The sequence below is a fragment of the Perca flavescens genome, chromosome 24, assembly GCF_004354835.1.
Source record: "Perca flavescens isolate YP-PL-M2 chromosome 24, PFLA_1.0, whole genome shotgun sequence".
In the NCBI taxonomy this organism is placed as follows: Eukaryota; Metazoa; Chordata; class Actinopteri; order Perciformes; family Percidae; genus Perca; species Perca flavescens.
Genome location: NC_041354.1, coordinates 3,541,121 through 3,565,513, shown reverse-complemented (window position 1 = coordinate 3,565,513; position 24,393 = coordinate 3,541,121). Strand labels below are relative to the sequence as shown.

At 41.1% G+C, this 24,393-nt stretch overlaps 2 protein-coding genes across 4 annotated transcripts; one reads left to right on the top strand and one right to left on the bottom strand.

Moving 5' to 3' along the window:
* Positions 1 to 197: 197 nt before the first annotated feature.
* Positions 198 to 9,238, bottom strand: desmb (desmin b). The gene is made up of 9 exons (XM_028572074.1): positions 8,510 to 9,238; positions 5,563 to 5,623; positions 5,250 to 5,345; positions 3,785 to 3,946; positions 3,566 to 3,691; positions 3,155 to 3,375; positions 2,307 to 2,350; positions 1,808 to 1,896; positions 198 to 358 (listed from the first exon to the last, which is right to left on the bottom strand). Exons 1-9 carry the CDS (start codon positions 9,082 to 9,084, stop codon positions 317 to 319), a joined length of 1,416 nt encoding a protein of 471 aa, XP_028427875.1. The 5' UTR covers positions 9,085 to 9,238; the 3' UTR covers positions 198 to 316.
* On the top strand, positions 6,396 to 23,333 carry dnpep (aspartyl aminopeptidase). Of its 3 annotated transcripts, XM_028572072.1 has the most exons (16): positions 13,210 to 13,373; positions 13,457 to 13,503; positions 13,807 to 13,897; positions 15,332 to 15,420; positions 15,714 to 15,827; positions 16,239 to 16,364; positions 16,637 to 16,761; positions 16,999 to 17,083; positions 17,580 to 17,687; positions 18,216 to 18,293; positions 18,725 to 18,805; positions 19,540 to 19,700; positions 19,926 to 19,965; positions 20,405 to 20,506; positions 22,043 to 22,210; positions 22,973 to 23,023. In XM_028572072.1, exons 3-16 carry the CDS (start codon positions 13,816 to 13,818, stop codon positions 23,021 to 23,023), a joined length of 1,410 nt encoding a protein of 469 aa, XP_028427873.1. In that variant the 5' UTR covers positions 13,210 to 13,373; positions 13,457 to 13,503; positions 13,807 to 13,815. The 3 variants fall into 3 exon arrangements, with proteins under 3 accessions (XP_028427874.1, XP_028427873.1, XP_028427872.1); XM_028572073.1 differs by lacking the exons at positions 13,210 to 13,373; positions 13,457 to 13,503 and adding an exon at positions 6,396 to 6,463; XM_028572071.1 differs by lacking the exon at positions 13,457 to 13,503 and having other exon boundaries at positions 13,213 to 13,373; positions 22,973 to 23,333.
* The last annotated feature ends 1,060 nt before the right edge of the window (positions 23,334 to 24,393 follow it).

The window sequence follows — 24,393 nt, the reverse complement described above, 5'->3', positions numbered from 1 at the left end:
ATGGAGTTTTTTGTTGCAAGGTACCTTGTGCACAGTTACACACATGGATGTTGCATCCAGCTAAAGAACACTAATAAGCAGAGATAAATAAACCCTGATAAAGTTAATGACACCCCCCACACCCCCCCGCTTTAAATTCACATATTGCAGTGACTTTAAAACCAGAACAGTACAGGTTATAACCATGAGTCTGTAAAGTCTTTTGACTTTTAGTTTTATTCGCTCATCTTTTCTTGTTTGTGTTCTTCTGTCAGACTCCGAGAAGGACAGATGTGTTGTTGTTTTTCTTTCTTCTTATCTTCTCTCCTGCAGACCGTTACATGATGTCTTTCTGGTGCTGCGTGGACTCGCTGACGACCTGGAGGGCAGAAACGCAACAGTCAGTAGACTTTCAAAGATATTAAAACGCGCTTAAAGACAGATAAAGACACTGTGTGGGAGTCAGGACACGTGTTCTCTGCCTGAATAAATGCCTCTTTTATTTAAAAGTGAAAGAGTCTTGTGCTGTGCATGATCTTTTGAGGATCTGCTCACAGCTGGAAGAAATAACCTTATAGTGGAAGGTGGTAAAACAGCAAGTTCAGTTTCAGTAGCATTTGACAGTTGCAGTTTGATTGACTTGTGTTGTCATTGACTTGTGATGTCATTACCTGTAGGTATAAAAGGGCTACGTTTTTGTACAATATAGTATTGATCTGTTACAAAACAGCCAGCAGGCATTCTTAAATTTATCTTTACTGTTTCTGAAATGCACACAAATCTTCTTATGACGTCATTTTACAAGTGTAAACTGGTTGAAATACTCACTATATATTCTTTGTTTTAAGAGAATAAGACTCGTACAAATAAGTTGAAAAGATGCAGAAGGGTTTCGGGGTGCTAAGGTGGAAAAAAATCCGCAGCATGCCATCCTTCAACAAAGTCGGCAAGCTGGAGATACCAGACATATTATTGAGAGAAAAAAAGAGCAATCACGACTTGTTGTAACACGTCTGTGATGTATCTTTTCTCAGGAAGCTGCGGGTGCACGTAGCGTGTTTCCACTGAGGCGGGACAGGATGTCTGGCTGCCACTGAACCTGTCGCTGCGTGCGTGTGTGTGTGTGTGTGTGTGTGTGAAAATGTGTTGAGTTGGAAGCAGCACGAATGCCTCCTGACTGAAAAAACGTCACAATGTCATGCAGCAGGGTCCTCGCTCTTTGTGTCCTACACGAGTTTCAAAGCTGAAGGCAATCGTTATTTGGCTGAGGTCGAAGGTCATGAGTGTTGATTGAGCTTGTAAAATCACTAGGTATTGTACATTTAGCTGCCGCTCACTGAGCTATTATCCACTTTTACTTTAAAAATGAATGAAGAGGCAAAGAGTTTGTCTTTTTCAGTCTCAGTGCAGGGAATAGATACTTTGGCCATTTAGGTCAGGGTTAAACCTTTAGTACCTTTTAAAGTGAGCACGGACCCGGTCTATGTTCTGATCAATATAAATGTAGGCCCATTAGTTTAAAAGTGAGAGAGATTAAAGGAGTCAATGTGTGAGAAATCGAGTGGTTTAAAATGCCGCTTGTCCACGCTGAATCCTTTACACTCTTATTTTTCAATGTTTTTCTTCATGTTTTGGGGATTTTTTTCCTTGTGTTTTGTGGATGATAGAAGATAGGAATAGCTAATGAGCTCATAAATTGGCAGGAAGTTTCCAGTTAACAAAAAGCTCTTTGTTGACAAGGTTATTCTGCATTGGCACGATGCTTTCTACATTTTCATAATGAACTGAAACCAGGTCCCTGTCTCCTGCAGACTTCAGTGGGTTTTACCTCTCCATCGCGGGTTTCGATGGTCTTGATGAGGACCGTTTTCTTTGAATGCATCTCAGAGGAGCGCTGCTGGTGCTCGGGGCTGGTCTCTGTTTAAACACAGCAACAAAGTATCATCCTCAACAAGACAGAAGATCATAATAATCTGTGCAAAAACACATGAAACATGCATATATTAAAGTTATACTTTGAGCATTTTGAAATCCCCCTAAAATATAATATTGTATGGTGAAGGATCCGAAAATCCAGTTGCACAATTGAGAACTTTTAAATCCATTCCGCTTAAACTCAACCACAGAACATGTCTATTTAATAACTACGTTATTTTTCTTATTATATTAAGTTCTACTTCTGATGGATGATGCCATGTGCTGCTTCCACTTGGCATTTACTGATGATGTATCATAAATCAGGTGTAGAAGCTCCATCTGCAGGTGAACTGCATTGTGGGTGAGTGTCCTCTCGTGGTGTGTTCAGGTAACAGCAGGAGTGTTTGTACCTCTGTAGCTCAGGGTGGAGTAGCTCTGCACAGGCAAGGTAATCCTGCAAAGATGGGAATAAAAGTGTTATATAATATATTTAGTCCTTAATTGTAGTTAATTTAATTTAATTTCAATAAAATATAGACTTTTAAGGCTACAGTCGTCTTTTAAAATCAGATTTTAGTTCAGTTCTAACCTGTCTGCAAATGAAGAAACTTGTTTTACCTTCTATCAACAGAGCTTGATATTAAAACTCTTTTTACAGACAATACATACATAACCCATCTGTCAAAGTATAACATGTTTGAAATAGTCCATTGATTATGTTCAGCAGGGGCAGAGCCAGATATTTTAAACTTTCAGGGCTCAGCTCAAACCAAACCAGCTATAGGCACTTTTTTCCAGGCCTTTGAAAACATAATGCCTAAAAATCTGGAAATCATTTGGGAAAAAACATGGTAGTTGCCAAGGAAAAGAATCCTCCTGCAGAGCCTACATCTTATTTTGTATGTCTTCATCATTCTGAAACCAGAACACAACACATGTTAAGTGTGACTTATTTTTACTTCTGATTAAAAAGAGGCCAAATTGTCTGACTGACTATTTTTAAAGTTAGATAATGTCGGTAGGGTAGGATATTTGGCGTAAACAGCATTACTAATTTACTAATCTTGAAACCTATTTTCTAGTAGAGTTCACAGAATTAACAGCGATATTTCCCCAGTGATCGAAAAAAATTTGCTGCATTGATTTGCCTGTCCAGTCAGAGGGAAATAACCTAAAGTTAAAGTTATTTTAAAACCCTAAAATATTCATGGCTTTTGAGAAAAGATTTGGGGCTGGAGCCCCTGATATCCAGCCTCACCTGCTCTCCTCCCCTTCCAGCAGCTTCCTGTAGGTGGCGATCTCCACGTCCAGCGCCATCTTGACGTTGAGCAGGTCCTGGTACTCGCGGAGGTGGCGTGCCATCTCGTCCTTCATGTTGGCGATCTCCGCCTCCAGCCGGGCGATGTTGTCCTGGAAACCGCTGGCCTCGCGTCCGTGCCGGTCCTCCATGTCCCTCATCTGCCTCATCAGGGACTCGTTCTGGGTTTGTCAAAGAAACAAAGTCTGAAGAGTGTGTGTGTGTGTGTGTGTGTGTGTGTGTGTGTGTGTGTGTGTGTGTGTGTGTGTGTGTGTGTGTGTGTGTGTGTGTGTGTGTGTGTGTGTGTGTGTGTGTGTGTGTGTGTGTGTGTGTGTGCGTGCGTGCGCGTGTGTGTGTGTGTGTGTGACTTACGGTGCCTTTAAGTGAATCGATCTCGCAGGTGTAGGACTGGATCTGGTGCCTGAACTCCATGGTCTCCTGCCGGGCCTGCTTCAGTGCCTCGTTGTTTTTACTCACTGCCTGGTTCAGGTCGGACACCTGCACAGACAAAGGTCAAAGGTCATTGTTACTATTAACAATAATCTATTTATTTAGACTCTTTAAAGCCCACCATGTCCCTCCCTCTCTCACCTTGGACTTGTACCAGTCCTCGGCCTCAGAGATGTTCTTGGCAGCGATGCCTTCGTACTGGGCTCTGATGTCTCGCAGCGCCGCCGTCAGGTCCGGCTTGGACATGTCCATCTGGATCTGCACCTGAGACTCCTGCATCTGCATCTGCAGCTCGCGGATCTCCTGTAGGAGGAGGAGGAGGAGGAGGAGGAGGAGGAAGACGACGAAGAGAGGTTAGAGTGGAAGAGTGGTGGGTTTTGGTGGTTGATTTTGTGTGCATTCGTCTGAAGGAGCACAGAAGGGTTTAAAAGGGTTAATTTTGCGTTCAGTATGTGTCTGTGTGTTTGTGCACATGTCCAGGTGGGAATGAGAGTAGCAACCAACCAGTAACAACCACAGAACCGTTAGTAATAACACTCGAGAACTGGCCAATACACCCCAGAAAACTACAGGTAACCAAGTCGGAACGTAAAGGATAACACACTCCTGTGGCTAAACATCTAAATGCATACCTCGACTCCTTCTGTACGTCGGCACGTCCAGTGTGTGCTACTTCAAATATTCCCTACACTCAGATTTATGCACATTCTGCTTTGCTTCTCTGTCTGTACACACTTCAACGCTCCACAGTTATAACTAATTTGGTGTGTTCTAAAAGCACCCAGATTTTGATTTAGCCAGACTTAAACTCTGCACATCAGACAAGTTTATAGGTCTGGCTAAAAAGACAAGACAGCAGTGCATGTATTCTTGGACCCGGCATTTAGCAGCCATAAGGCACTTTAACACTCAGCAGTGGGAGTTGTTGCTTTGTGATCATCCTCTCTCACCCTGATACCAATCCTAAAAAAACACTAATCACACCACTACCACTATTGAAGCAACCACTTGGCTTTGGCACCATGTAGCAAGTCTTATCAGTGGCTGGTAATACACACATTTACGCACGCATGCACGCACAAACACACACACACACACACACACACCTAGGCTTACAGGCCTCTGCTGTTCAGAGACGTAGGCGTCCACTGCTGCTACACTGAGTAATTTTAGAAGTACATCTGCTGTGGGAGATTTCAGAGCTCTGCTGCAGCACTGCTCAGGCCTGCTGCCAACACGCAGGCTTTGTGTGTGAAACTGCATACTTCCACAATCCGCTTGTTTGTTATCTCTCTCTCTCACACACACACACACACACACACACACACACACACACACACACACACACACACACACACACAAAGACAGACAGAGAGACGGACTACACAACAGATGCTAATACTGTAGACAGATAAATGCAGTCACACAGAATACAAACAAAGACAGGCAGAAAAAAAAATTGATTTTGGTTTATCCTAAATAATCTTGGGATTAATATCCTCTGTGCATTGTTTGAAACATGTACAGTATCACTGGCAAATTGACCTTAATAAACCATAATATTTGCACTTGTTGCAGTCGTAAAACAGAAGAAAAAGAAGAGAACCTCTTCATGGATCTTCTTCAGGAAGGCGATCTCCTCCTGCAGCGTCTCGATGCGTCTCTCCAGGTCCAGACGAGCCAGAGTGGCAGCGTCAACATCCTGCAACAGTTGGTAAGTTATTAAACTTACTCAAACTTATTAAAAGTAAGAAGAGCAAATAGTTTGGTCCATGTTCACTTGTGTTTTACAGAAAAAAATAGTAACAAGAAATAATATCTATCAAGAGAAGAGCTTTCATTGCAGAAGTGTCTTTGACCGGAGTACTTAAATACTCGAGTGATACACAGCTGCCGACAGTAATGCCTGAACTACTCACCGCCCTGAAAGCAGCCAGGTTGTTTTCTGCATCTTCTTTTTGGAGAATCTCCTCCTGGAGTCTGGAGGAGGTGATGAGAGACAGTGATACCATAAATTGTATTTCATTCATTGAGCAGTTCTTTTAAGGAAATTCCTCTCAGAACATTGTCTGTTTTACTTATAATTGCTGCCAAATTGTGTAGTCAAATTGAACTTTACTGAGTCTAAAAAGACTGTCAAATGTAGAAATAACCAACCTTTGCTAAAACTCTTTACAGAAAGAAAATACAAAAGATGACACCTTGGTATTCTCAGTGGTGGATCATTTTGAGTTTTTTTTATCTGAGATATGAGATGTGATTGGAAAATGATTTTGCCAATAAACCATCTGAACTGAAATGTGAAAGGCAAACAACATCTTTATGTAATAAAAGCTCTCAATTAATAACAGATATCGTAATTCTCTGAACAGATGCTTTATTTATTAAGCCAGGAAAGTCCGCTGCACATTTACTGTAATGTTGCACTACTGGGCTGAATAAAATACAACCTTCCAGCAACAAAAACCCAGATAAAAGCTGCATTTCTATTTTATTTTAAGTAGAAACTCTTTATTATTTTGTATTTAATATAAATAGCAGTAGTGCTTTCTTCTCTTCTCTCTGAATCTGTATAAAACTGGCCCTTAATGTAAACCACAGAGAGGACAGATCATCAGAGGTTCTTCAGATATGTGGGAGCTCTTTCCTCTCCTTTTTTAGAAGAGGAGTGTGAGTGTGAGTGTGAGTGTGTGTGTGTCACACACACACACACACTAGTCATCCATCATTTTAATAGTTAGAGAATATTCTGGATTACAGACACACTCTGCAGACGACTATTTGACTTCAAGTTCATCAAATGCAGTTCTTCATGTGAGGGTATGTGCACTTTGAATTTTATGAACCATGTTTAAAATATGATTTTCAACCTGAAACACACTTTAATATCTTGTGTTTGTTTTGTTGCAATAATCTGACCAAACGTAACTTGTCACATTAATAATCATGGAGTCCCTCAAGTAGTTTTAAGTATTATAAGTAAAAGTATTAGTTGTAATGCTTAACAGCAGCGGAGAGTGTAAATTGAACAATATACAATAAAAAAAGTATTGGAAGAAGTATTTAAATATTTAAACTGAGTAAAAGTAACAATACCAAAAAGTGTAAAATCACAAATAAAAGTCCTGCTTTCAATACTATCGTCAGCATAACTTAATGTGTGTTATATTATTATACTGGATTATTATTTTTGATGCAGTTAGAAGAGAAAGCAGCATCTTAATGTTGTAGTATTGTGGGTGTCTCCACGCCTGTTATGCAACAGTCAAACACCTCCATTCTTCTGCTGTCATGGACAAAAACACGCTACCGTTATGTCTGTTTGTCAATCAAATGATAAGTCATGCTGAAGTTTATATGTTATGTATTCATAATGATCCTCTGCTCCTTCTGCATTATTTCAAACCGTCTTGTTTTATTTCCTCCTTCCTAAAACGCACTCTGTCCTTCACTCGCTGAGTCAGTAGGCGAGTTAAACCTCAACTTGTCTTCTGTCCCACAGCACCAACAATGAGTCATCCTCAATCTTCTTTCTACGAAGGGAAAATGTATTTTTGTCTTTTTCATGATAAGCAGCAGCTTCGTGACAACTGCATTCAAATCTAAAATCAGGACCTCGACCAGTATGGCAAAAACTTCCAAGAAACGGTCTGAAGAATGGTCCGAAACTTTGACTTATAAACTGTTAAGATTATTCAGGAAAAGCAGAACTTCCTACATCATGATTAATCCCTCGGAAGGTCTACTGATCATTCAACATATACACAGTTCTTTAAGCTTATTAAAGCAGAGAAAATGATCAACTCTGATGTAAAGTGTAAATATATGTATGTATGTATGTATGTATGTATATGTGTGTATGTATGTATATGTATGTATGTATGTATATGTATGTATGTATGTGTGTGTAGAAACACCGGCATGGTCCTTTTAAAAACAGGCTCTAAAGATGCTTCATGTAGCCACAACAAACAGCAGATCATTCAATCATCTACCACACGGCTGGTTCAGTTACCACCCCATCCCTCCTGTCATCCACCTCTCCATCCACACGTTCATCCACCGTGTTGGCGGGGGAAATCAGCAGAGATTTCATGATTTGACTTATTCTCTTCCTGTTTATTGGACTTAAAAAGTAAAAACAGGTAGTTTGACATTCAAATGTCAGACTACCTGTTTTTACTTTTCCTTTTTTCTCCCTCTTTCTGAAAAATATTTTCTTCCACCTTCTCTTCTCTGTCATAAACTCACACACACACACACACACACACACACACACACACACACACACACACACACATCCTCTTAAAGGAACACATACACGCAGTATTAAAGGAACACACACACACACGTCTTAAAGGAACACATACACGCAGTATTAAAGGAACACACACACACACACACACACATATCCTCTTAAAGGAACACATACACGCAGTATTAAAGGAACACACACACACACGTCTTAAAGGAACACATACACGCAGTATTAAAGGAACACACACACACACGTCTTAAAGGAACACATACACGCAGTATTAAAGGAACACACACACACACACACACACACATATCCTCTTAAAGGAACACATACACGCAGTATTAAAGGAACACACACGTCTTAAAGGAACACATACACGCAGTATTAAAGGAACACACACACACACACACACACACACATATCCTCTTAAAGGAACACATACACGCAGTATTAAAGGAACACACACACATACACATACACACGCACACACACACACACACACACACACACACTGTCTTAAAGGAACACATACACGCCGTATTAAAGGAACACACACACACACACACAATGTCTTAAAGGAACACACACAGCGTCTTGCCCCCCACCTGAGTTTGAGCTTGTCAACGTCGTCGAGCAGGTTGTCGCGCTCCACCTCTATCCGTGACCTCTGATTGGTCACGATCTCCACCTGCCTCCTCAGCTCGCTCATCTCCTCTTCGTACAGATCGGCGATGCGCGTGGGCTCGCGGCCGCGCAGGCGCTCCACCTCCACCGCCAGCGCCTGGTTCTGCTGCTCCAGGAAGCGCACCTTCTCGATGTAGCTGGCGAAGCGGTCGTTGAGGTGCTGGAGCTCCACCTTCTCGTTGGTGCGCGTGGTCAGGAACTCCTGGTTGAGAGCGTCAGCCAGGCTGAAGTCCAGCGTCTCGCCCATGCCGGCGTAGGAGCGGCCGACCGAGGCCCGGGAGGCGGCCAGGGGCTTCCCGAAGTAGCTGGAGGAGACGCGGTAGGCCGGCGTGGAGCTGCTCCGGGTCACCTCGTAGACCCTGGAGGAGACGTGGCCCCCGCCGCCGCCGCTGTGGCCCAGCAGCGAGCGGTTGAGGGAGGGCGAGGCGTAGCTACCTTGGCCAAAGTGGCGGCGGTAGGAGGAGGCAGTTTGGGCGGAAGAGCTGTAGGACGCCATTGTTGGAAGATAGAGAAAGCCTGGGGAGGGCTGCAGCAGACGGAGCACTGAAGGGGAACTTTCTGCCCCCGGCTATTTGTAGTTACCCCTCCCTCGCTTTTTACCCCGTCCTCCTTGTGAACAGCCCTCCCTGTCTCTCTCTCTCTGTCTCTCTCTCTCTGTCTCTCTCTCTCTCTCTCTCTCTCTCTCTCTCTCTCTCTCTCTCTCTCTCTCTCTCTCTCTCTGTCGCCTTCCTTTTCTCCAACCACTTCTTCATCTTCTACTCCCTCATTCGTTCCCTCTCACCCCTAATGTTCATTCTCTCTCCCCCTCCACGTATCCATCTCTGCCGCCCTTCCTTTCCCCTCACCTTCTCCATCTACCACTTCATTCTTTATTTCATTTTCCATCTTTCTCTCTCCCTCTTCCCCTTTGTCCCTCTGCCACTTTCTCAATGTGCACACATTTAATTGGCCTTGTTGTGCATTGCAAGATAATGCAGCCAAACATGGGCGTAAAGGTTGTACCCTACATTTGTTTTTATTATTTTCTATTCCTCCGTCAGTGCTTTGCTTCTGGGGCAGCTACACGTGCTACAGAAGGCATGTCTGAGTCACATATCCATGAGTTCGAAGGCTTATCAAACCCCAAAACACTGCACACTAGTTTAAAACTACAGGACAGGAATGTACAACTCTGCAAAGTTCTTACGGCAACCAGGAATGTAGCCCCTTGCATTACCAGCTTTAACTTATTTTGTGGTGCATATTGTGGATGCATTGCCAACTCTAATTGAAATAATTGAGTTGGGCTCTGTTTTTGTCTCTAAATGTAACCAAATCTTAACCACAGTGAACACTAATATGGGTGTTGTTTTTAAGGGGATGACAAACGACATATTAAGTCATTTAGTTTAGAAGACTTGTTGAATCACGCGAGAGAGAGAAATCCTTTTCGCCTGCATCTGTGATCTCATGACATAACGATGCGAGGATGCGAGGATGGTGGCTTTGAAAACTCTGCGTCGTCCCCACATGGTGAGGCACGGCAGGTTGTTAATGACGGCGCCTGTAGGGGAGTGTGGGAGGGGGGAGCTTTGACTAACCTGCCTTAAAAAGGAAAACTATCTCATCCTGAGAGACGCACAGTGTGTCCCTGCAGGCATTCCCAGAGCAGGAGAAAGCCCACATTCCCAAACAATATGCAAAGTTAATGCTGATATCATTAGAGTGGGTGACAGTGAAGTGGATTTAAAGGGAGGTTTCCCTCTGCCAGCCGACACACTGGACTCAAATGTTCTCTCATGCCGTGTTGAAAATGTGTTCGAAGGGAGAGAAAAAACCTTGAACACAATTTCTGAATGTCCTTGCATTTCCAGGAGTCATTTTAAAACGTTTTATTTAAAACTTGTTTTGGGAGAACCAAATCAGCTGCAAAATCTGTGGGTTGCAAACAGTTTGATACAAACATTTTTGTTATGAAAGCAGGAGACACACACTTTCATCTGTGCAGCATCAATTTATTGAATATATGTGTGCCCATCACATCTCAGCTCCTGCACCTCCAGCAAGCCTTTATTTGGTGAGCAGTGAGCTTTATGTAAATAACTATTTTATTATCATAACACGAATGTACACGAATAAGAAACTAACAAAGAAAAGTGCTATTCCATTCATTTTGAAGCTTAAGATGAGTCTTGGTGACTATTTTCCTACACAGATTTTAAAACAATATAAACCAAACATAAATTGTCATGTCATCATCTTGTGAAATAAGAAGAGTCAAGTGTTGTGTCCACCATAAGAAAAGTCAGTTACTTTCTTTCCAAAACTGTGTTATTTAAATTTTTGGATGGGATGGCACTTAACTTCTCAACGTGCTGCACTGATGTCAAATTGTACAATCAGTGATGCTGGATGTGGTGAGAGGTGCAACAGACTTTCAACATTCAATCAGCACTACGGCTACTTAAAAAATGTAAGCTGGTGGTGCTAACTCCAACTGCTTTTTTTTGCATGAGCCCTCTTGGTTATCTTGGTCACAATTCTTTTTCACATAGGCCTTAATCCTCTTTTATATCTTTCTAAGAGCAAACGTTTCGGTTTTAGTATTTAGGTTTGTTGGGACAAACACCTGCTGCTGTTTTTAGATAAATACCATTAACATGCATTAATGGACAGGCAATAAAAAATTATTTTATGCTTTCCGATGCCAGTAAGTGTCATGTGAAAGATGCTTGTAGAGATGTTACTTTTAACCACACACATTCTGATTTCATTTAAAAAAAAAAAAGCACTGTACAGGGTTACTAACGGGTTAGTTGGACAAATTCCCATGAAGATCCATTGCAGCCTGTTGCTCTCACATCTATTAATAGAGGTGTGTGTGTGTGTGTGTGTGTGTGTGTGTGTGTGTGTGTGTGTGTGTGTGTGTGTGTGTGTGTGTGTGTGTGTGTGTGTGTGTGTGTGTGTGTGTGTGGGTGGGTGCGCGCGTGCGTGCGTGCGTGTGTTTATATCGCCCTGGGCTTCCTCAAGAGCAGGAGAGACGCTGTGAGCTGACAGCTGACATAAACATTTCTTCATCGTTTTCAGACTCTCCTCTTCTTTCGCCCTCCTGCCCCCTCCCTCCCTCGTTGTTCAGGTCTATATAAGGCTGGTTCCTGTGCTGATACAGTGATGAATGGCTGCATCGGGGGAAACAAAGAGTAAACTAACATGAGTCAGAGAGACAGAAAAATAAATGAAAATCAGAGAGCGAGAAAGAGAGAGGTGGATTCAAAAGAAAAAGCATAATTTGGCGATAATCATGGCTCATCACTGGCATCAGGAAACTGTCAGCATTCCATTCCATAGTTGTTGGGCATTGAGTCAGTCACTGCTATACAAAGTCAAACTTAAGAGAGAAGATTGTTTTCTATTTCTATGTACAATATGTATTCTAGGGTTTGACAAATAGGGCATAATTGGGTTCAGAAATAATGGCGACATAACATTGCTGTCCTTTGAAAATGTATCTCCAAAATGTCTACTTTTCATGTATTAAGACAAACAGTCTTGTTTTCAACTTTGTGACAATGCATTTTATTTAGCTTATAGTGAATTTACACAAGTGTAAATACCAGTGGCACCTGAATACATGCTTTAATGTTTCACTCCAACACATGATGCTGATCCTGACCTTTTACCTTTCTGAACTTTATGTAATCAACTTATCTTTGATTTAAAACAGTATATAGTGTATAATATTGCATTAATTTGGGAGGTGGAGAAAGGCATAGTAATAAAGATTGACTGGAGAGAAACTCTTGGGAAGAAAGATAATTGAGATATAGGTAAAATAATGGACTTGTTATGAGACAATGGTCCCCTGGGCACAGACATGTACAAGGACCCCCATCCTGTCGAGAAGACACAGAGTCCCAAAGTCAATTTACTTCTCTATGTGGTCATGTTGTGTCTCTTTGTAGTCATTTTACAACTATTTTAGTTGTTTTGCACGTACTTGTGGTAATTTTGCATCTGTGTGATTGTTTTGCATCTATTTTTTAGGTCTTTTGATTGATTTGTGTCTTTGTTTTTTTTTTGGGTCGCTTGTATTTGTTATTTGTATGTTTTTCATCGTTTTGTGTCCATTTATTATAATTTACCATCCATGGGTAAAATGTCTCCTGCTTCTCCAGTTTTCCCTGGTGGAGACAGGTTGGGAGGAAGACAGGTGAAGAGAGCGGTGTAGAGATACAAAGAGACAGGTCTGTGCAGTCACTTTTGAGGACTGCTAAGCCTTCAGTCTCTGCATTTCTTTAGTGTACTTGCATGTCAACCTCAGTACATGATTAAAAAACGGACTGAGATAAAATATCAATGTCTAAGGCAACAGTTTTCTAGATAAAATGTGTGTAGGCCGGCGGGGCGCGATATTACGAATCCCACTATGGCCACGCCAAGACCCGCCCTTCAATAGCGTTCACACACTACTATTGGCCAGGAGTCCATGCCTACATGTACAGGTCCTATCCCCTGACCAATCCCCTAACCCTAACCTTAACCACTCGAGGTGAAATGCCTAACCCCAACCAATCGAGCTGCTTCGTAGGGCGGGTCTTGGCGTGGCCATAGTGGGATTCGTAATTTGGCCGGCGGGGCTGTGAAACGTGTAATGGTTGTAATTACTCCGCCTGGCCGCTAGATGCCACTGTAGCGCTGTGTCTGGAAAATCAATGACTGCTTCTTTCTCTGCTGCTGTCAGCTAATCTGTAGCGTTATCTGGCTGTGCTGTTGTGCCGGACTTTGAAAGTGTAATTATTAATGCAGGTGAGTGCCATAAAAATGAATATCGTTTCTGCGGTATGTGGAGGTGTTGCTCCCTCACTGAGAGCTGCTTTTACTTTTGCCAGCAGAGGAAAAGGAGCGAAGAACAAGCTCGAGTTGTCAGCTAGCAAAGGTTAGCCAAGTACCGCTGCGTCCTTTATCGGACAAGCATTGGTTTTTGCGCGATATTGTCAATTATATTATAAAGTTAAGGGGCAGATGATTTGTTATTTACCACTTTGATGTTGCTAATCTTATTGTCTTATTTTTTATATGCCTGGTCTTTTGAAAAATAGAGAAAGAAAATCTGAAATCTCGCGATACGTGTCCGAAGTTGGAACTAGCAGCCGGTAGCTTCTTGCTTTGCTGTCTCATTCCTTGTAAACTTAGACGTAGACTCATTATTTCCTCATTTTTTTTCTCTTTCTTTATTCAGTCTTTGATCATGAAGAGCTCCAAAGAGGCCGTGCAGTCAGCAGCCAAAGAGTTTCTGCAGTTTGTTAACAAAGGAGTGTCTCCATATCACGGTAAAGTCTGAAACGAAACTGGGGCTTTATCCTTTATAGTTTTTCCAGATTTTGAAACTGACAAGAGTGAAAGTACTAATACCACACTGAACATACTCCACTACAAGTAAAAGTATTACTGAAGTGAAATGTATCAGCAACATGTACTTAAAGTACTTGAGGTAAAAGTATGTATTGTGCAATACAAGGTTTTCTGTAATGGGTTTATATCTGATCTTTCTGGATTGATATTACTGCTGCAATAATGTGTATGCTGTAGAGATGTTTATAGGTCCCATAATGCTTATTTTTATGTTCATGCTTAAATTTTGGATCTCTACAAGAAGACGTTTACATGATTTAATGTTCAAAAAACAATTTTTTTTCTCCTACAGTTTGTCTGAATATACCTGTGTCACCCTCCTGGAAATGCTCCGTTTTAGCTCCTAACTCTTAATGACCCCTCCCGAAAAAGCCAAGTCTCCTCTGACTTTAATTTTCAATTTAATTTAAAGTTCTGCTTACAGAATCACACTTTGCACTTTTATATGATTTGAGATTAACAGTTTAGACTTAGATAAGAGAGACAGCGATAACCTGCCAAATGTTTGCAGTCAGATATGAAGTACTAGGTCGTCCAGCGTGAGAACCAAAAAAAGGTGTGTGTGTGTCAGCATTAAGAAGGTGCCAAGTCGAGACGCTCTTTAGCTGAACAGATGACTTTGAGCTTGAGATAAGATCAAATCTATGCAGATGAAACAGATATTTCATAATGTCTCCTACCTTTGCTCTATGGCCTAGGGTGTCCCACAGAGTGTCTTAAATGATCATGAAAGCCAAAGTCAACTCTGTATATGTTATTACTGGAGTGCTTGGATATATTTCAGGGATTTCAAAATTCAGGGATGGAAGAAAAACCTTGAGGAGTTATTTTAGTTTAAATTTGATGGATTTATCAACAAATTGTCCCATTCTTAAAGTCTAAATTTGTAGCTTTTATTGCATTTCTTTCCACATTTCCAGCACAATTTCCTTTTTTAAACTTACTTTCAGTGGATCAGTTTTACCTTTTGGAGGAACCTTAAACATAAACATTCAGTCAGTCCACACACAAAATACAGATTTAAATGTGACTGAGAACGATAAAGACAAGCTGAAAAGTAAAAAGACAATAAAACATTAGGTACGGCCTCACGTTGGAACAGTGAAAGCCCTAATCTAATACTGAGCAGTGAGTAGAGCCTCTCAGCAGAGGCTCTCAGTCTTCGGTTTTGAAAAGCTGAAAGTCATGAAAAATGGTAACACGATCAAATCAATTTTATTGCCAGCACACTGGTGGAACTACTGTACTTTCAGCTTTGATGAAAACTGACTTTTAGAAAACCCAATAAATGTCAGTGCAGCAGTGAACGGAAAGAGTCAGCATCATGCTTTCTCTTCTTTTGGTCCCTGCAGTGGTTGAAGAATGCAGGCGGCGTCTGTTGGCGGCGGGCTTCATCGAGCTGAAGGAGTCGGACCAATGGGACATCAAGCCATCCAGCAAGGTCAGTCGGGGCTAGTGGTCTGCTGTCAGAGTTCAGGGGAGTGAAGTTTCAATGTTGGCTGGTTGTTTTCTAGCCAGCTGGGTGTTAAATGTGATATGTGTGTATTTATAGGTCTATATGCAAAAATGAAAGAATTTGCAGGACTTGAAATGTGCAAATGGTTAAATAATTTTACATATGGAAGAAGATTTATCAAATCAGTCTCCTTTTCCAAAGGTGTTAAAGGAATTATTTCCACATACAGTTTGGTGAATAATCCATGATTTTTGAATCCTATTCTCATCCGTCTTTAGTACTTTGTGACCAGGAACTTCTCCAGCCTGATCGCCTTCGCTGTGGGTGGCCGCTTCCTGCCAGGAAACGGCTTCTCCATGATCGGCGCCCACACAGACAGCCCCTGCCTCAGGGTGAGAGCCCGCCCACTTCTGCCTGTCAATCACAATCTTTACCCTTCTTACATCCCTAAGCAGTCAAATACTCTACTACTATATAAAATCATCTGCAGCCGAAGCTCAACAAAACTGAGAAGCAGCTTAGGCGTGTGACAGTTTTTATTATTGATGTGGTGTTTCTCCCTCTGCTGTTTAAGCCTCCTGTCACAGCATGTTGTGTCCTGTTCCTTAAATTAGATGCCTTGAAATGATTGTGCTTTGATGCAACAAAGCAAAAATAAAAGAAATAGAAATCTGAGCGGTGGTATATGTTTGACAGTAATCAACACACCACAGCTACGTTTTAGATTGTAGAATTTAGGCCATTCAATAAATCAGCCGAGCGTTTATTAGACTATTAGGTTAGATTCTGTCGTTGTGTTTCAGGTGAAGCCGAGGTCTAAGAGGACGAAGCAGGGCTGTCTGCAGGTCGGGGTGGAGTGCTACGGCGGCGGCATCTGGAACACCTGGTTCGACCGTGACCTGACCATCGCGGGCCGCGTGATGGTCAAGGTACCAGGATTATTATTATTATTATTATTATTATTTTATTGTTGTCAGGACTGTTTCTGCAGTTTTACCACAATCACGGTAGAATCTGTACAGTTTTAGGTACTGACACTGAAGTCTTTTGTGAGACAGTTGCAGTTTTCTCTTAAATGGAAAGGTGGGAAATGAGATGAAAATAGGATGTAGAAGTACCATTTACAGTTTAAATATCATATAGTTTTAGTAAATGTTTGTTTGGAGCTAAAAACCAAGATGTGCGTGTTTTCCTCCTCCAGAAAGATGGCCAGCTGGTTCAGCGGCTGTTCCACGTGCCGCGGCCTCTGCTCCGGATCCCTCACCTGGCCATCCACCTGCAGAGAGACATCAACGACTCCTTCGGCCCCAACAAGGAGAACCACCTGTCAGGAACCAGACAAGATTATTACATTATTAAAACAAAAGATTATTAGAGTCATGTTTGAAGTTTAATTGAAATCGAGTCACAAAACGTCACTTTTAGTGTGTGTGTGTGTGTGTGTGTGTGTGTGTGTGTGTGTGTGTGTGTGTGTGTGTGTGTGTGTGTGTGTGTGTGTGTGTGTGTGTGTGTGTGTGTGTGTGTGTGTGTGTGTGTGTGTGTGTGTGTGTGTGTGTGTCTCAGCGTGCCCATCATCGCCACCGTCGTCCAGGAGGAGCTGGAGACGGGCTGTGCGTCCTCCGGAGATGCGGCCTGCGCTGCTAACACGGTAAAAACCAACACATCTGGTAGATCGATCTTTGTCACTGTGCTCAAAGTACAATGGAAATCTGTTTAGCAGCTCTTTAGCTAGTTAAATAAATAAAACAAAGACTAATATGAATAACACTTGTCATAGCAACAATGTATTTTCTGTTAGTCTCTTCTCTTATTACTAATGTTTGCTACTTCTTCTTCCCACTGCCCACATGGCCTCATAACTCCCAGAATAATTTACCAGTAATTTGCTTAAGAGAATGTTTGGAGAGGAAGGAACACCAAATGATGGCTGTTTTTCTGCCAAATTTGCACCCCCACGTGTTTGTGACTTCAGTTGCAAAAGCTAGATAAAGTTTTGAAAGATGCTTAAATGGTCAAATAATCAAATATATGAAAAAGCTGATTTTTCTTTATTTTCTTTGGATTACTAGTGCCACATCCAGTGAGGAAATGGAGAAAGTGTTTTGATTTCAGAATGAAAGATGCCGTGTTGTATCCCCCCTCAGGCGGAGAAGCACCACCCAGCGCTGGTGAATGTGCTGTGTTCAGAGCTGGCCGTGGAGCCTGAAACCCTGCTGGACTTTGAGCTCTGTCTGGCCGACACTCAGCCCGCGGTCAGTCTGCGAGTAAACCATTGACTTCCTGTCACCTGGAACAATCCAACAAAGCAGCAGTAGTCTCAGACAACCAGCAGATTCTCATATATTTATGAATAGTGCAAAAACACTGCCACAGAATCTAGAAAAACCTGTATTTTAATGTTTTATTTAATGAATAACTGTGGAGGACAAACCGCTTTGATCAGACGTGTTAAAATCATGTCCAGACGTGAAATTATACTTAAAAGTAGCCATTTATAAATTGTTTTGTTTGAGCCACTGGAGTATATAGAGACTGATCATAATACAGAATGTTTATAAGATAAAGATATGACTTAATTAATTACCAGGAAAAAAAGACTTTTAGCAGCACAAAAACAGAAAAAGATGAAACGGTAGTTCACAGTAGCTGTAATTATCCCAGTCCTCCTGCCTAACAATCTTCATCTGTCCTCTGGAATCATATTTCTTCTGTTAGATGATACAACAAACTTCACATGTCTGCATTTCTGCTCCTGTGTTCTTCCTCTCTTCTCTCTGCAGGCGTTGGGAGGTGTGTACGAAGAGTTCATCTACTCTCCTCGTCTGGACAACCTCCACAGCTGCTACTGCGCCCTGCAGGTCACACTCCATATTTACTTCCTTTGTTTTACAAATAATTTGGTCTGTTTTCTTTTTTTGACCGTCACCCTCTGTTTTATTGAAATGTGAGGACATCCGTGGTCTTCGCTGTGTCTCTCTGTGTGGTTTAAACCAACGTTGAGGTTCTCTGGATGATCCTCTGCTGAAGTCCTGAGAGTGAAAGTAGTTGCCAGATAGTTGAAAGTATTCTCAGTCTTTTTGCTTAAACAAAAAAAGCACACATACATTATTTAGATGAACCCAGCAGCAGTTTTAACACCTGAAACTGTTGTAGCTTTTAGTGTAGCTCCTAGCTTGAAGGTTCACAAAGTGTTTTTGAACAAAAAACAAAAATCCCACTGAGACAACAGTCCCTCTCTGCTTTCCACACCCTCATTTCTCTCTGCCTGTCTGCCTTTGTCGTCTCTCAGGGGCTGATGGAGTCCTGCTCAGGAGACTCTCTGGCCAAAGATCCCAACGTCCGCATGATCACTCTGTACGACAACGAAGAGGTCAGTGTGGTGGAAACGGAACCAGCTGGGAGATCTCCTCGAGTTGTCTGATGAAAATCTTTCACACAGACATCTAAAAACAGCTTGTAGAAAATGAGAGTTGGGCAAAACAAAAAACACATATAGTCAGTCAAATCACACAATAAGTCATCATTGTTGGGCTGTTTGTCATCTTCAAATGCTTCAAAATAACAGACTTTAAACTGAACTGGGGACTGTAAACTCATTGTCTCTTAAAATGGATCAGAAGAATAGTTAAATGATGACCTTTTGAAACTTTTTGGTCAAGTTTATTTCCCATTAGTCTGAAATGATGTGTTCAAGACTGTAGTTGAGTCATTTTACCATCACCACTGCAGCTGATGTTGTAAAGTAATATTTAACTTCATAGCTGTTGAAACTTGAAATGATAACACAGTCTGGGAATCCACAGAAAATGAATGTCTTAGTTAATAATTTATCACTATCGAGTCATTTATTAAAGAAAATATCAAATGTTCTCTGGTTCCAGCTTCTCAAATGTAAAGATTTGCTCCCTTTCTCTATTTTATATAATTGCAAACTAAGTATCTTTTGGGTTTGGGACTGTGTGTTTGGTACTAAACAATCATTTCAAGTGTCTCGTCGGACTCTAGGAAACCATTTTCGGACATTTTGTCGCCTAAACAGTAAAAGTACATCAGTATTTTCTTTTGTTGTGAGTTTCCATGAAGCATGTTGCGTGTGTCATGTAGGTGGGATCAGAGAGCGCTCAGGGTGCTCAGTCCAACCTGACGGAGCTCATTCTGAGCCGCCTCTCGTCCTCCGCCTCCAACCTCACCGCCTTCCAGCAGGCTGCGCCGCTCTCCTTCATGATCAGCGCCGACATGGCGCACGCTGTGCACCCCAACTACCAGTCAGTATCAGCACAAACACGCAACGTATCTGCCGTAAACACACAGAAGATTCATGGTTATTGTGGCATTAAATGGTGAAAGATTGCATTTAAAATATTAGGGGAAAATTTTTTGATTTGACACAACATCTCAATTTTATATGGTTTGTTTTTAATTCAGCTGTAGAGAATTTTGGCTGAGATTTGATTTCATTTTTGTACTCAAATTTGTGATTTTCCTCTCAGGGAGAAGCATGAGGAGAACCATCGTCCCTCTTTCCACAAGGTAAAGGGATTTGTTTCTTTATTTATTCATTTAAAAAGGACAAAATGCAAACCAGTTTTTATCATTTACATTTAAGGCAGCCAATTTAAAGATATTTAGCAACTAGTCAGTTACTTGGGCTGCCTGCAGTTTATGGCTTCCAATTTTATTATTTAAGCAAAATTTTTGCTGAATGTTTTTTGGTTTTTCTTCATAAATACAAAGACTTGGTCTTTAAGTCCCTAGTGAAATGAGATCAATAATTTAGTTTGGGCTTTTTGATGAGAATTAAACCATATTTTCAGTTGTATAAACAAAGAGCTAAAATCATTAGTGGAAATAAATCATCAAGACTTGCATACTTTTTTTTTTTTTTTTCTTATTTAACATCCTGTCAGATGAATATAATTAAAATAAAAATACATGTAATTCACATATATCCATATAATTTTCCTTTCAGGGCCCAGTGATCAAGTTCAACAGCAACCAGCGCTACGCCACTACAGCCGTCACCGCCTCCGTGGTGAGAGAGGTCGCCAGCCGGGTCGGCGTGCCTCTGCAGGTAGTGTGTCTGTGTGTGTGTGTCTGTGTCTGTGTCTGTGTGTGTGTGTGTGTGTGTCTGTGTCTGTGTGTCTTGAGTCACTCGGCAGCGGACACAGATCTCCTAGCAACATGCCGGGCGGCTCCTGGACGACGCAGAGAGGAAAAGAAAATAATTGATGTGTGAAATGAAGACGCAGGGACAAAAGCAAGGACTGTTAATTTACAGATGTGGAAAGACTAGAAACATATGTTTATTTCCAGGGCTGCACAAGTGTCACAAAGCTAAGATTGTTCTTTATCAATATTTATGAGGCAAGCACAAATTTCCCATCTACACTGCCTACATGCTTCAGAATAATAGGGTTTAGTTGACAGTTATTGTGAAGCTGCTGTCAGGATCAGTGACGTCAGATGTCATATCACCGTTGTTGATATGACATCTACTCATGGAAAATACACAACAAAAGCATAACAAATATATACATGCAACACTTCATAAAATAAATCATTTGACAAAGCAGTGACAAATAAAAAGGTGAAGCAAAATCATCCAAGTGATGATCAGCATACTGAAACGGAAGAGGAAAAAAAAGACGGGCGATGCGTACATACATTGTCCTTGCCCCATTCCTACAGACAAAACCTCTGAGATGGAGATAAAGAGCTGAGAAAGGTTGTTGCGACATAATATATGTGTCTTTAATATACAGTAGCGTCCTGAAACCTGCAGATACCCTGGATTATTCAGCAATTAATTAATGTTCATGTAGTGCTTTCAAAATCCTATTGAGAATGAGTTGTGTTTGGAACTAAATGGTAGCTGTGGAGGAATGTTGGTTCATTTCCTTTGGAGTCTTTATCTTCAAATGAAAGAAGCGTTTTGTCTTGCTGTTACAAAATTAAGAACAGAAGAAGCACTTTTATTTTAGTTTTTATTTGAATCTTTCAAATGAGCACTGCTACATTATTGTCAAATTAACAAATTAAGCAAGAAAAAGCAGCAACAACATTTTTTAAAAGCTTAAGGAGAAAGTCGAGCAGCAGGTGGTAGAAAATGTATAATCCAGGTTTGTAATTTTAGATTTTAAGATCATCAAAGGACAACTGTACTGATTGTTTGTAATTCCTGTGTGCCTTTTATCTAATACCTTTGCAGAGAATTTTGACAAACCCCTGATCTGACTAAGTCAGATCAGACTTGAAGAAGGAAGATCCCGCACTTGTAAATACTCTTGACGGGATCTTCCTTTTTCAAGTCTGATGTCATATTTTCCAACGCTCCTGCATACTGCAAGTATTGTTGGATGTGTGATTTATTTATTTTTCTTCGTAAACTCCTAAATCAGAAAAATGAAAAACGTTTCTGGCTTGTGCTTTTCTGACCATGACACGCATGCAACAGGTTCTGCCTACACACTTTAGCTCCGTCGCAGACAGGAAATGACTGATTAATCCCTGTTTTGTCTAACGGCCACTTACGAGGCAGATAGGCTGACTATGGCACAGAGATTAAATCCTTTTCCAGCAGTTTGACGTAAGATCCTTCCTCCTGCAGGATGTGATGGTCCGTAACGACAGCCCCTGTGGAACCACCATCGGACCCATCCTGGCCGCCCGCCTCGGCGTCCCCGTGGTGGACATCGGAGCGCCGCAGCTCTCCATGCACTCCATCAGAGAGATGTGCTGCACCTCCAGCGTCCTGCAGAGCACCACCCTCTTCAAGGTAACCTCCTTCTGTGGAACAAACATCTACTTTTTGTGCAGTAGAATGGGAGCAATAACTTTATTTAAAACTGGCCCACAGATGTTTGATATAACTCGTCTAAAATGACCAAAGGGTTGAATCAACACCTCTCTAACAGAGCTCCATGAAGTTCAATTCTATTGCAGAAAAGATTAGTCGAGACATAATAAGAAAAAGTCGACACAATAATAATAAAAAATATTTTTAAAAATGCGGTTCCAGCTTCTCACGTGAGGATTTACAGCTTTCCCATGTTTTATATCATCCTAAACTGAATCTATTTTGATTTTGGATCAAACAGGATGTCAACTTGGGCTCTGAGAAATTGTGATGGACTTTTTTTGGTATTTTAAAAATAAGCTGGTGTTGTGAAGAAGCTCTTAACGGGGTGCATTTCCACTCGCTCCTAAAGGTTTCCTGCTGAGTTTCTGACCACTACTAGCACAATGTATGAGTCACCTCCTGCAAGTCAACATGGATGTTAAATATATATTTGATGAATGGGCTCTGCAAAAGCTTCAGGAGGAAGGAAACCTCAGTACCATGTGTTCATGTGTGCGCTTTGAGTAATTCAGGAATTAAATACTCATTGTAAATGTAGTCACAAGTTCTTTCTGTTCAAGATTTGATTTTATATTGATAATTTTTTCTTTCATCCCCTGCAGTATTTTTCTTCTTTTTTTTTTTTCCCTTAAGTGTTTTTAAACCCCGCTCCCACTTCCTATGTGCTTCCTCCTGCAGGGTTTCTTCGAGCTATTCCCCACAGTGAGGAGCACGCTGGTTGTTGACTAGAGATGGGAAGGACCCTAACTGATGGAAACAAAGGGTGTCATTTTCAACATGTGATGCATTACTTCAACTCGGGCTGATGCAAAGAATATTAATATTAGAAATTGTGTCAATCTAGGCACATTTTAATGTTGAAAATGAAAAATCCTTTCTTAAAAACTGATTTCTCAGTTGGAGACGGATGTTGCACTCATCTATACTAAAGTCCGGGATCCTGTGATTATACTTCGGATAAAGAAAGCAGTACACAAGCACTTCTTGATCTTTCTTATTGACTAAAATTGTTTAGAAAATAATAAAATGCTGAAAGGTTTGTGTTCTCTCCTCTTTCTGTCGGATTTCTCATTTGGTTCATAAACAAATGGCAGTAAATGTGGAAGGTTTCATCCAGCAGGAGAAGCTGTTTTAAGTTTTAATAAAACACCAGATGTGCTGCTTTGCCAGGAAATGTCTGGATGGTTATTTTTTTATCAGAATAAGATGGACTTCTGATCTAGATGAACCAGTCATGATGCAGCCAGCGAAGAACTCCTCCACACTGCAAGTAATGTTTTCACACGTAACTTAAAGCTTTATCACCTCATGTATCTGAGAAAGAAGTGGGTAAAATAACAGCTCGTCTGTCATACAACCGCTTTTTTTTGGGGGGGGAAATAAATCTTGTGAAACGCTGTAGTAAATACCAATTGAGTTGAAGCCAAACATGTCTGTGTTGAGACTGTCAGAGGTGTTGATAGAACTCTTAAACACTGTGTTCAGTAAATATATATATTTTAAAGGTAATAAAATGCAACAACCATAATATTGGAGTGCTTTCATGCTATTTATCTGAACTTCTTCACCTAAGGGGGTCAACAAACTAGCAGAAACCTGCAGCAAACACCTCTTTGTCCTTCTGAAAACTACATATAAAGTCTTTCCATCCACCATTTGTTTAATGATGCAGTGGTGTTGAGCTGAGTTTAACCTGAAGTCAAAGTCGCCGGATGATCAGGAATAAAACCTAGATAGATCTCACCATTTAGAAGTTACTCCCTTATACCTTTTGACACATTTTGATCCTCTTCAGTAACAAACTCACACAAAGAAACTTAAGGGTTAACATTAATAGAAGTAAGCAAAGGGTCTGGTAGAAACAATAGAGCAGTAGTAGTCTAATAAACAGCGTAAAAAAAAACGGTAGCACAAAATTAACCCACAAGAAAAAGCTATGAGGTAGTTTTGATGTAGACGAAATGCTCAGTCAGCACATACTTAGCTTTATCATACTGTTGCAGAAATGAGCTCCACACCCACCAGCCAATATAAATAATAATAGATCAGCCACATGGGCTATTTTAATCCTACACTTTTTGGGTTTTGATTGAAGGATT

What these genes read in the sequence shown, in the direction of transcription:
- dnpep (XM_028572071.1), top strand. An exon ending in ACATCAAGCCATCCAGCAAG is followed by an intron (nt 15,421 to 15,713) that starts GTCAGTCGGGGC and finishes ATCCGTCTTTAG; the next exon opens with TACTTTGTGACCAGGAACTT. An exon ending in CGGGCCGCGTGATGGTCAAG is followed by an intron (nt 16,365 to 16,636) that starts GTACCAGGATTA and finishes TTCCTCCTCCAG; the next exon opens with AAAGATGGCCAGCTGGTTCA.
- desmb (XM_028572074.1), bottom strand. Translation starts at nt 9,084, where the DNA reads ATGGCGTCCTACAGCTCTTCCGCCCAAACTGCCTCCTCCTACCGCCGC. An exon ending in AGGACTGGTACAAGTCCAAG is followed by an intron (nt 3,692 to 3,784) that starts GTGAGAGAGGGA and finishes TTGTCTGTGCAG; the next exon opens with GTGTCCGACCTGAACCAGGC. An exon ending in TCGAAACCCGCGATGGAGAG is followed by an intron (nt 359 to 1,807) that starts GTAAAACCCACT and finishes TCTGCCCTCCAG; the next exon opens with GTCGTCAGCGAGTCCACGCA.